This window comes from Labrus mixtus, chromosome 8 (assembly GCF_963584025.1).
Source record: "Labrus mixtus chromosome 8, fLabMix1.1, whole genome shotgun sequence".
In the NCBI taxonomy this organism is placed as follows: Eukaryota; Metazoa; Chordata; class Actinopteri; order Labriformes; family Labridae; genus Labrus; species Labrus mixtus.
In genome coordinates this window covers 25,390,818-25,404,124 of record NC_083619.1, presented here as the reverse complement: position 1 = coordinate 25,404,124, position 13,307 = coordinate 25,390,818, and the positions used below count along the sequence as shown (strand labels likewise).

General features: G+C 43.8%; 1 protein-coding gene across 1 annotated transcript in view; it reads right to left on the bottom strand.

Annotated features, from left to right (window-relative positions):
* The window catches only part of LOC132979533 (zinc finger E-box-binding homeobox 1-like), a 71,226-nt gene that overhangs the window by 14,504 nt on the left and 43,415 nt on the right, over positions 1 to 13,307 (bottom strand). Inside the window, exon 2 of the mRNA XM_061045420.1 lies at positions 10,874 to 11,053. Within this exon, the coding sequence (XP_060901403.1) occupies positions 10,874 to 11,053 (180 nt within the window). The remainder of the gene's footprint in view (positions 1 to 10,873; positions 11,054 to 13,307) is intronic.

Sequence of the window (13,307 nt, the reverse complement as noted above, 5' to 3'; positions counted from 1 at the left end):
ACCAAGCATTTTAAGTGCAGGCAGGACCTGTGCCAAAGGCCACGCCTCTTCCTGCTGAGCCTTGTCAGAGACAGGTGCAGCTGTGTGTGTGTGTGTGTGTGTGTGTGTGTGTGTGTGTGTGTGTGTGTGTGTGTGTGTGTGTGTGTGAGTGTTCATAAAGTAAACGCAGACCCAGGCCGAGCCCTGTTAAGCCTCATCTCAAACACACAGATCTCTGCTTCCCATGATCTCATCGCAGAGCTCTCCAATAGCTCTCTCTCTCCTCAGAGACACACTCATCCACCTTTCATCCCACTTTCTCTTCTTCACTTGTTTTTCTCTCTCTCTCTCTCTGCTTCCTTCCTCTCCCTCTCTCTTTTTTCTGTTTCTCTCCTTCCTCTCTCTCTCTCTCTCTCTCTCTCTCTCTCTCTCTCTCCTCCATTCCTCCTGCTAGTCCATCAACACTAACAGCATGTCTACATCTCCAGTGCTGCGTCTGTGTTCAGGCACAGTATGGAGCGTTTGACAAACATGTCTTGGCAGCGCTCTGAGCCCTGCACACAATCACTGAAGTCGAACAGAAGAAGAATAGAGTACAATGGATGAACAGATGGATGATTAAAATAGAAGCATATCTGTCCCATCAGAAAGGTACAGTAGTAGACTGGGGAATAAAAATTCAGCTACATTTGAACTTAAAAAAAAAAAAAAATCTTTGGTTTGCCTTCAGACTTTGCCCGCATGCTGACACCCCCAAAAATAACTTTGTCCTCCTGTTACCTTCTCTGACAGAACCAAAAGAGGAGAACCTTTAAACTTCCACCTCAAACTCTTCTTTAATTATTCATTTTCAATGTCCCTTCAGGGTGTTGCGTCCATCTTAATTCACTGCACAATGATTCTGGCAGACGAGTTGGTCATCATTGACATTAGCTGCTCACAGATTGTGATTCTACAACAGTTCCACCACCGGAGATAATAATATATTAAAGGTGTCCCAGTGTGTGGATTCACATTGCATAATGGCCCTCGCAGACTGCTGAGAGGGAGCACAGGAGGCACGGCATGTGAGCACACAGGAGGAGCTCCACACACACACACACACACACACACACACACACACACACACACACAGCGCTGTTTCCCCCTCGCCGGCTCCAACGCTACACAATGCCAGCACGTTCCCCCCATTAGGCCTCTGTCACTACCTCCACTGGCAGATCAGGGGAGGAACTTCTTTGCCTTACATGTCGCACGAGAGGGACGTAAGTATTCCACCTTCACATGGCAGTCTGTAAGCGCCAATGGATGCTTCAAATCACTAAGTAAAGTCAGGTTTTAAGCTCGTGCTGCATCCAAGACCACAGGAACTCAAACATTTATGACTTACTACAAGAAAAAAGAACAATTAAACGCAACTCAAAGTAGGGGTTTCAATTACAATCTGGCTTCCTACGATCATGAAAACAAGACAATAAAGATTAAATATTTATGTCTCTTGTCACAAACTCGTCCTGAAGTCTAAGAGGAAGCTTTAGATGCTTTAGCCGTGACACCACTTTGTTGTTGGCTATTAGATGAAGGCTGAGGAAGAACAGCTTAAAGGTCACATATTCTAAGTCTCAGAGCTCCTCTAAACATGTCTGTGAAGTTTCCTGTTCTAAATCCACTCTGATCCTGTATTTGATCATGTCTATAAACCCCTCTGTTTCAGCCCTGCTCAGAACAGGCTGTTTCTGTGTCTGTAGCTTTAAATATGTAAATGACCTGTGTCTGACCACGCCCCCTCTCTGGACGGGTTTGGGTGGCTCAGTCTCTCTTGCACCATGTCCTATTGTTTACAGTGAGAAGGCAGACTCAGGGGTCAGAACAAACACCTAGCTGTGGGAGTGTCACCCACCTGGGGGAGGGGCTACTGCCCTTTGTGATGTCATGAAGAGAAAACCTCCAAACGGCCTGTTTGAGCACACATTTTCTGAAAAGTGGAGCAGGTAAAAGACGGAGAGGTTGGACTTTTCTCATGATTGGGTGGTTTGTAGACAGACTAGAGACACATGTTAGAGTTAGAAAAACATGGTGACGTGTATTTAATTATATGTGACATTGAATTTAGTTGTTGCCCTATATTGTTCTGATAATTGGGGTTTGAATAGTCATAGGGTTACTCTTTGTACGTCCTCTTATTTCTACATTGGTCTTTGTTTTTCATAGACTTTTTTTACGTTTGATTGTACAGAACGTCGGTCGCCCTGTTTTGAATTTGAACGTTCTTCTGGATTGGATTAGATTTTTTTCCTAACCACACTTCTTCTCTAATATTTTCCTTGTGTTTCCCTTCCTCTCCTCCACCATCATCACTCTCACTCTTAATTACTCTACCTCCTTCCTCACACCAGTTAAACCATCTTTTATCACTCTTCACCTTTTACACAGTACCTCCTCCATCTCTCCATTTCTTCTTGTTACTCTGCCTCCATCTTTTCTTTTCCCTCTAAAACTTTTCTTTTTCACTTCCCTCCCTTAGCGCTACCTTTCTTTCTGCCCCTCACCTCCCTCCCCTGTTTTTCTTGACTTCTCTCCATCACTCCTCCTCCTCCTCCTCCTCCTCCCCCTCACTGATACACCTCTCTGCATATTTTCCCACCACACTCTACAATTACTCTTAATGCCTCGCAAAAAGCCACGCTGTAATGACGACCTGGACTCTGCAACAACACACACATGTGGAATATCAGACTGGAATGAAAACAGGAAATCATGTGGTGCGCACACACACACACACACACACACACACACACACACACACACACACACACACACACACACACACACACTTGCAGAGTTATTCAGAGGCACTAGCACCCACTAAAGACTCCGAACACTCTCATACTCAGAGTACTGCACTAGTGCACCTTGCCAGAACCTGTCACTGTGAGTCGGAGGTGAATTTATCAGGCGGGATGGATTGGAGCTGCAGTGCGGCCCAGACTGCAGGAGGGGAGTTACGCACTAATCTCTCACTAGAGGACCAATTCGACACCAGCTGCTCTCCCTGCTTTCCCCTCAGACGGCGGGGAAAGAAGGGAGCGAAAGTCAGACAATCCAAAGAGCTCACACAGAGCCTTTGAAGGGATCTCAACTTCTCACGGCTTTTCTATGCCTTCCCTCAAACACACGTTGAGATCTTCAACAAACTTTAAGCATGACTTCTTTCTGGCCTGTTAATGTTTGTCCTACATTTTTAAGGTATTTTTGTATCGCTCTACTACTGCACACTGTACTCGGGCTTCACAGTTTGACACCAAAAGAGCTTCAAGCAACAGTTGTGATAAACAGTAAAATCATAAAAAAACACACTGGCCTATTTTTCTGTTACCACTCTGCCTGCCTGCCAACCCTCCAATACCTGCACACGAGCCACTTTTTGTTTTATCAATCAATCGCTGTATTGTTGTTGTATCTTTGCACCATTCAGCCTGTACTGTCTGCATTTGGGTTTTATCCTCCTATTCACACTCCCAAACGTGACAGGTTAGCTGGATGATATTGACTTTTCAGTCCATTCATGAGGTCGACCTGAGGCCTCAGAGTCACAACTATAAATAAAACACAAGACTCCAGGCACTCTCTTTAAACTGTGAAACACCTTATAGTCATGATGAAAGCAGCTCAAAAGAACACTTTTTGAGTCCCAGATGCCCATTTCAGTATCTTCCATATCAGTAAAAATGAATGTTTTTGTCATAATTCATAATTATAAACATTAAACTTTTCATAACAATCCCTTACATTTGGATAACTAGGAGTAACCTAGTGGTTACTGCGCACGCCCCGTGTAGAGGCGGCCCAGGCTTGAATCCGACCTATGGCTCCTTTTCCTGCATGTCATTCCCCACCCTGTCTCTCTCTCTCTCTCTCTCTCTCTCTCTCTCCCTCCCTGATTTCTGACTCTATCCACTGTCATATCTTTAAAATAAAGGCATAAAAAGCCCAAGCATAAACCTTAAAAACAAACAAAAAAAGGAAATATGACCAAGATATATTCTTCATGAGACATGCTACAAAGAAAAAAATGCCTTTATTTCTAGAGGACACGTGTGGGAGATGACATGCAGTATAGTGTCCAGGGTCAGACTCAAACCTGGGTCGCCCACATCAAGGACTAAAGCCTCTGTACAAGGTGCCGTGCAGGAGGCGATCCGACGCCCGGACAGCTTAAAGACTTGCTTGATTACTCCTGTTACCTATCCGCTGTAGTTAGACAGTAACCATTGGCTGTAAGCACTTCACAACCTGCTGGACCAATCAGAGAACGAGACCGTAGAGAAGTTAGCTTATCCAAAACAGCCAAATAAGTGATTCTACTCTTGGGGGGGGGGTTCACTGAACAACAAAAAGCTCAGCAAACATTCAGCGGATAATAAAGAGCTCATAACATCCACCGCAGCAGCTATCACTTCAAACACTGAGCAGAGGCTCATTCACACGACTTCTTTAGGTGGATTATGAGTAGAAGAAGAAATGAGCAGAGAGAAAAACAAGGGAAACAAAGAGGCAAGAGGCAAGTCAGGTAGAAGAACACAAAAAGAAATGAAAAGAGATCAGTGACTAGGAAAAAGAAGTGAGTACACAGATGAGAAAGGAGCGAGCTGAGAGAGAGCGAGAGAGAGAGAGGGAGGGAGGGCAACAAAGTGAACGAGAGTGAGCAGCACTCATGAGCTGCTCACACCATGTAAGGCTTTATTCAGAAACAAAGAAACAAGACTTGGGAGCAATATCTCCGAGTGTCACATTCTCGCCGTCTCCATGGTTTTAGTATTTCCTGCTTGGCTCACGCTGGCTGCTGTTGAGATGAAGGCAGATGCTTGCGTAGGCTGCAGCCGAATGGAGGATTAAAAAAGGGCATTGAGAAGCGGCGTAAACACGAGCCAATCAATCTGTGCCGTTGAATGCAGACTCAGTTCTGCCGCGGCTTATTAAAACTTGTTTGTGTTCGGCTTGCACGAATGCTGAGGTGTGTCATGCTTTCAGAAGTTGGCTTTTACATCGTCAAGCGCTGTCCCTGCAAACTTTCTAACTATGGGAAATCAAAACGTCCAGTTGCTAAAAAAAAAACGAAAATTAAGGCAAAAAACTTCCAATAAGAAGTGTTTCTTGTCTGAACTTCCTGCCGCTGGTGAAACTTGTGAATCTATAAAAAGGTAGAATATGTGGACGGTCAGCAGGACTGATGAGAGACTTCAGGTCCAGCTGTGATCAACAAAGCAGACGTGATGCTTCCCGCATGACTCAACCTGCACATAAAAAGGTGTCAGCGCTGAAAAAAACCAAGAGAGCAGGTAAGCTGACTCAACTCCCCACAGTCAACTGGATCTGAGCAGCTCTGATCAGGAAACTCCCATCAAATGTGATTTCTTTGATGTCTCACTCCTCCTGTCTTGTGATACAACAGAAGTGGAAGCATGTACATTTTCGAGACGCACTGAATAATCTACAGTCTGGAAACGTTTTCATTTTTAAAGTAACACATTCAAGTTTACAAGTTGTGCTTCCTGGTTATTGTAGGAGGAGATGCAGCTGTAGCCAAATCCCATTAAACACACAGAGGATGTTCAAACACAAACTGTTTCCTCTAAAAGTTGTCTAACTGGACAATTAACTGAATATATTTGAGTTAACAGGTCTCAATAAGACATCAAACAGTTTACCTTACTATAGGAAATATGAATGTATATTTCTCATGTTTTCTTACCCCCCCAAAAAAATGAATATTAATTATAGAAAATAACTTTAATAGGCCCGCACAATATAAATGGACTTCAATCAATCTTTGTTTGACTTGAGCTTGTATATTTCTTTTCTAGTCTTCTGTCTACTCAAAGCGCTTTTACACCGCAGGTCACACCTACACATTCACACCCCCGACCTTCCTGTTGAGAGACGACAGACTCTTCCACTGAGCCACAGCTGCCCCAATATGAGAGAAGTATGCTATGTTCAACAACATGATTCATGTGATAAACCAACATTAAAGAATGAATATCAGCTTTAACATCATAACATGTTTTAAACAACATGTCGCTCCTGAATCCTAAATGAATCCAAACATCTATTTCTAAACACGACGTTGACACAGATAAATCTGAGAGGAGCTGATGGCGAGGTGAGCTTCATCTGACTGCATCAAAATGACGTGAAAAGGGGGCGCCAGATAGCCTAGGTGTTATGTCACGGGTCCCATGCGCGGAGGCTATAGTCCTCGTCACAGCGGCCATGGGTTCGAATCTGACATCGTCCCCTTGCTGCACGTCATCCCCCCACTCTGTCCTCAAAACATTTCCTGTCTCTCTTCAGCTGTTCTGTCCAATAACGACAGAAACGGCAAAAAAAAAAAAAAAACGAAAAAGTTGAACTTAGCCCTAATTAATCAAAACCTGTCAAACATAAAGATCGAACACATGTTCACAAGAGAAGACAACATGTGGCAGGCCATGAAAAAAACTTTTTTTTATGATATCCTTTTGCATGAAATCCCTTAAATGTGACAGCTAGAGGAGCACCGTGTTAGGAAACACTGAGTCATTCAAGTCGAGCAGAGAGGCAGTTTGACTTCAGTCTGAGGACAGAGACATGAAGGAGTGCTGATGAAGCTCATTACTCTGTTTTTATCAGAAAGAGACGGAGATCAGATGACGTGTTGGTGTGTGTGTGTGTGTGTGTGTGTGTGTGTGTGTGTGTGTGTGTGTGTGTGTGTGTGTGTGTGTGTGTGTGTGTGTTGTAGGCAGACTAGCCTTTAGGATGAAGTGTATGCACAGAAAATCAGAGAGGAGATGAGAGAGAAGAACATCTGGCTGTGTGAGCGAGCAGGACGTTCCCCGAGGCTGAGAGGAGGATTGAACTGATCTGATCAAAGAGAGAGCAGGAAGATCATCACCAGTAAAGACCACACCCCCAAACGCTCTGTTCAACAGTATTATTACAGTTCTGTCACATACAAGAGATCTAATCAAACCATGGCTGTGAGCTGTGTCTGACTGTTCAGTCTCAGTCTCAAGTCATTTTTTAAGCATGGAGGATCGCCTTACAGATTAACCTTCTGAACTATGAGGTGTACAGAAAAACAAAATGTGCAGACACATCCGCCCTGCAGCTTTATCAGTCTACTCTGCATCATTAAGGGCTTTATTCTAGTTTCTATATGTGGCTCATAGCAGAGGTTACATTAGGCACTTTTAGACTGCAGGAACTTTTGGACCCCTCCCCCTTTTTTATTGATTCCGCACCGCAGGAACTATGAACTATTTAAGTTCCCAGAACCGCGTTTAGAGGAACCTTTTGAGCTCCTGCTTCAGAGAGGTTACCTCTTTAGCTTTTACATGTATTTTGTCTTTTTCAGTCCTTTACATGCTTTTCTGCAAAACCAATCTCTTTGGGGATAAAAAAAAGTTGAAGATGAGTTGAGGGAAATTCACTTTTGATGCAGATGTAAAACCTCTGGTGAGCTGTCAGTCTGCCATTTTCCCACTTATTTCACATTTGTGACATTTGTGGCATTGTGTTTGTGTAAGAAAAGTGCACACTTCAGGCCACCTAGCGGTTTTTTTTTTTCTGAGCCCGAATTTTAACAATTGTTTTCAATGAGTAGAGAGCGTTCTCAGCAGAAAGCGGCCGCCTGGAGAAAAAGCTCAGCGTCCAGCGTCTTTTCTTCTGAACGCGCTCCACCTTTTTTGTGCGGCCGCTCCGAGTGCTCAAGTTAAGAATCTTTCAACTTTTCAGAAAGGCGCTGCTGAAGTCACCTGCGCTCTTTTCCAAATGTATGATGCCACCTGTAGATTTGTATCTTGCACTCACATCCTCTTTGCTCCACGTCTGATCGGGTTAAAAAAACAATCTCAAATATAAAACATGCAGTCAAAAGTAACAGAGCAGTGTCGGTCATACGGCGGCCGACGGCCATTGTCAACACACTGTTGTCATAGGGACAGGACGGACGTGCAGTTCTTTTATTCTCAGCGGACAAACGCTTCATGCAAACACTCCCGAGCGCACATCCAGCGCTTTTCTGCCCGGAAAAAAAAACGCGAGGTGGACACGCGGCCTAACAGCGTGTTTGTCTTTTTTTTGGGCAGCCCCGGGCAAACCTGTTTAATAATCAGCAGCTCGATACGCCTCGCCCGTCTGGTGGATGGATCGTCTTGTGCCCAAAAGGAAGTGCTCACTGACACAGACTTAAAGTTTTGAAGCCGTTTTCAGAGAAATGTGTCTTTTGTGCAACATGTATGCTGCAGCTCTGTAAATATTAGAGCCAAAAAACATTCTAGCATACATATTACATAAGCTGCGTTTCTTTGCTTGAATGGATTACAGTTTCACTTCACCAGTCATCATGAGACGCAAGCTATGGCGCAGTAATCCCATCCGAGCGTCTCTTTTCATTTGCATTGTGCTGGCGTGCATGCTGGGTAACAGCGGAGCGGTAAAAGGTTGTCATAGCAGACAATGAAAATCAGGAGAAAAAAAAAGAGGTCTCTCCCTCAGACAGTTGACCCAGATAACATCCAGTACATCTCACAGCTTTGTCTGAGAATCTGTTTGGGCGTCATTATTTTCTTTCTGTCTGGGTGTAAAAAGTTGTATTGTTCAGGGGGGGATGTGTCTCCAAAAGCTCAGGCGTTTGAAGCAGCAGCACTCTTAAATCATTCTGCTGGTGTGAAGGGTGCCGTGTTGTCGGGGATTTGAAGTTTGAACTTCACCCGGGGCAAAGAGCTGTAACACTGAAAGAAATGTGTGTTAGCCTGTTAGCGAGTGTTTGGGGATTTAGCCAGTTAGCATATGAGAGCTGAAGATTATACCTGAAACCCCGCTGCATGACTGTCAGGATTACACTTCATTTAAGGCGTTATTGAAGCACGTCTCCTTTGCGGGCATGCTTACTCTCTTTTTCTTTTTCTCTATCTGAAACACTCACATGTTCCCTCTTCTCTTGTTGATTTGAAAGTGTCACACCACACTGAGCTGCGATCGTGTTCGGCTTACTCGGGGGCTTTCAGCTTCTTCTTTACACACTAAACGCTGGCAGCAGAACGCTTCGTTTGCTCTCTATCTTATTATTCAATTAAGAGGCGAGGACTTAGAAGACTGCACTGTATATCTGCTTCAGTAAGAGTAATGTACAAGCAGCGGAGTGAACACAAGTCTGCTTCCTCTTCTGAGTTTGACAACAGTTGTGTGGATAATCTCACCACCTGTTCTTATTGAGGCACTAAAAGAGAGCCAGCAGCCGTGGTCATACAGCGATGGTAGAACAACCAGACACTGAGCTGACTCACACGTTTACAGCTCAGCAGGGAAATTAATCGAAAATTAAACGACGCAATCTTGCCCATGTCGATTATTTCGATTTTTTACATTCAAGCAATGTCCGTCGTTTGGACACATTTTGTCTTTAGGGAAGACGACACCGAACAAAAAGAAGTCAAATGTAAACACTGCGGAAAAACTGTTTGTAAGAAATGCAAGTTATTTATTTTCTAGTGTTTTAGAGAAGTTCATTTCTACTTTAAAACTAAAACGTGTCGTTTTCATTTCAAGCGATGCTTTGATTTCAGTTCAAAATATTCAATAAATAACCACAAAATAAGTAATCAGATAAGCACTCTCTCTTTAGAAATAATATCACAGCTTTAATAGTTGATCATATTTACAGGAGAGACCGTGTCAGTGAACTATGAGGGCAAAAACCAAAAACTAAAAAAAACGTTCATTAATCGTAATCGAGGTCAAATGTTCAATTAATGGTGATGTTGATTTGAGGTCACATCGCCCAGCACTACAACTTAAGTTTATTTACAGCACTGATGGTAAATAATTACAAGGGCCCGACCGATATTAGATTTTTGAGGCCGATTCCCACATCGATATTTGGGCAGATAAAATAATCCGATACAGATATGTGTCGGCCGATTTCTCTCTTAGATCTATCTTCGGTCTTTATTGACAGATAAAGATATAAACACACATTTATTGCGTTTACCCCTCAAACGCAGATATCAAACACGTGTGGAAAAGATTTATGATGAAGACAAGATGGTCACTCAACTGGAAAGTAACTGCGCCTGTACGTGCATTACTGTTTGACACTCTGGAGACTGATGATGTTTGTTGTAATCCATATAGTGCCCTCTAGTGGTGACAGCTAGAAAGAGACCTGCTAGTGTACAATGATACTGAAATGAAATGTTATTTGACTGCTGACTAAAATCTAATTCTATCGACGTATATCTGCAAAAACATTAACCGACACAGATATTTACTTGACATGCTGATATCGGCTTGCTGATAACTCAGTCAGGCTCTAATAATAACACAGGCCAGCCGTATGAACACTTTCATCCTTAATCATCACTGGTCAGATTTTGTTGCTGATTTAACTCTACGGACAGAAACATGTTGTTGATCAAAGTTGCAGTACCAATCTTCTGTTTTCTCCTTCACACAAACAAACACTGTTGGTGAATCTTCTTCAAGAGCCCACCAGGCAAACAACACTGAAACGATGCTACCAAGCTCACGGTTTCATCTGATCCCAAATGGTGCAGCAGAGCAGTGAGGAAACAGCCAGTGTGATAGAGAGACTGTGGGTTTACTGGGCAGCTCCCAGCACAAAGTGTGTGTGTGTGTGTGTGTGTGTGTGTGTGTGTGTGAATGGGAAAGAGTGCACAGCTGAGAAAGGGCAAACATGCTCAGCAAACGTTCCCAGGATTAACAGATATAATCAAGATCAATCCTGGAAGTCCAATCTGAAGCCTGGAAATGTCTGACCTACATTCAGCTTCACAAAAAAAAGACAGAACAGTCTTCATGTTTTTTTTTTTTTTTTAAGTTTTCATCTCACCTCCGTTCAGGGAGCCGTTGAGCGATAATACTGTTGTGGCGGCGTCATGGCTGTCCTCCGGCGTGCCCCCCTCGGCGTTGGCGACCTCGGGGTCCTGCAGACTTTCATCTTCCACGATGTGTAGCTTGTCCTCATCATCTGAGTCTGAACTGGCCTCCAAGCCATTGTTGAATTCTGTTACTGCGGAGAGACGAGACACAGAGAGATGGAACGTTATCTAATGTGTGCCACTTCGCCGTTTAGAGCTCGTTCTGATTTCCACTGCCGAGGAGCCAGCAGCACGCCGCTCTGTCGGTGTCTGATGATTTACATCTGGGATGCAGAATGAATCCACTTAGCCGACAGACATGAGCACAACGTGTGTTTAGAATCTGAGCTGAATGGAAATAAAAACAACGTTCCTCTGTCTGAAGAAGTCGACTGTTTCCTCCCCACATCTCTCTCCTCTTAACACTTAAACACCTCGAGCTCTTATTGTGCTTTTCAACCCAAACAGACTTTGAGCTCTCTGTTATGCAATGAGTTCAACAAGAATACACATTAAAGCGTGCTGTGCCCTGACCGCTGACTGAAAGGTCTGCACTCACAGAGTCGACATAGCATGTTTCCTTAATATCTGCTGATACAGTAAGGTCGTCGTATGATGTAATTCAGTAGATACCTAACATGTTGCTACTTAAAGACTTTAAAAAAAGCTGGTTAATAATGTTAAAGTTACGTTTTTTGTGTTTTTTAATCGTTGAAATAAGTGTAAAACTTTCCAAAACAATTTATTTTTTAAGCGTTACCATGGCAACCTTTGTGCCGTTTTCACAAATGAAGAAAAACTAATCAAAGAAATGATAATGAGATTGTTGTTGTTTTTTTACTCTGGCAATTTTCCTCAACCGTTCTACCAGAGATGAGAAGAAAATGAAGACGCTCGCTGGCGAAAAACATTTTGCTCTGCCTGCTGTCATGTCCAAAACAAAAGAGAAAACAACGACTTACTGATGTATCAGTTTAACATCTGTATCAGCCAAGGTCCTGTTGACAAACACGGGCCCATCTGCACATAATGCGGCACGCGGCAGAGTCACTGATGTTTGTTGTTTAGCAGAAGAAGTCACCTGTTTGACAAACTCTGAGTTATTCTCCTACCCGAAAGGAAATGTTTGCAGTGTAGGAGACAGACAGGAGGGATTACAAAGAAGTGATATGGGGGGGGGGGGGGGGGGAACAACATCTGTATCAGCCCTGATTTTCAGAATCTGTGCATCTCTACAACACATCATAAAGTTTGTACTTCTAGTTCATACATCTTTCAGGTTTAGCAAACCATCCTTGAAACTCTTAGAAAAGGTTTCCTCCTCAGTGTTAAAGTGGCCTGCTGCCCCTACACCACATTTACTCCCCAACACCAGATCACTTTATCTGAACTAACCAGGTCTCCACATACCAAACATAATCTTCATCACATCGATCAGCCTGTGAGTCGAGGTACACACATCGTTCCCCCCCCCCCCCCCCCCCCCCCAAACACAAAGCGGACATAGAAGAGAAGAAACTGCAGCCAGGGGGGGAATGATCACTTTTACATCAGCCTTTAGAAAGCAAATCTATTTCACACACTGCTGCAGGTACTGAGTTTGTCTGTGGTGTATTAATGAGAGCTCAGCGTGAAAAATGGACCAACTGGACTGCTCAGAATGGATTCAGCAGGAGGTGTGTGTGTGTGCGTGTGTGTGTGTGTGTGCGTGTGTGTGTGTGTGTGTGTGTGTGTGTGTGTGTGTGTGTGTGTGTGTGTGTGTGCGTGTGTGTGATTTGGATGTGTTAAAAACAAAGTAGTAGACGATGGAGAAGTGTGGGTATACAGGGATTTAAGTGATGATGATGCTTTAGATATTTAATTACTTTCTCACTGTCAGCATGTGTGTACTTATGACTGTGTGTGTGTGTGTGTGTGTGTGTGTGTGTGTGTGTGTGTGTGTGTGTGTGTGTGTGTGTGTGTGTGAAAATGAGAGAGAGAGTGTGTGTGAGTTAGAGAACAAAAGTGTACAACATGAGTGTGTGTTGAGTCCCAGCGGGGAGCTGTGCGTCTTGGCGGAGGTGCCGAAGACGCCTAATGAGGAAGAAAACTTGGGTTGTTTGTTCACAGGTGACAGGTGCATACACACAAACACAAACACACACACACACACACACACACACACACACACACACACACACACACAGGTCCCAAACCACACAATGGCAGTGTGTGTGTTTACTCAGTGTACCTCTGCACGTCTTTCATGAAATTGGATGCAACTTTAACTGCACACTCACATACTGCAGATAAGGTGACACACACACACACACAGACACACAGACACACACACACACACACACACACACACACACACACACACACAGACTCCTACGTCACCTGTCCAGGAGTGATGCAGTGGTTTCC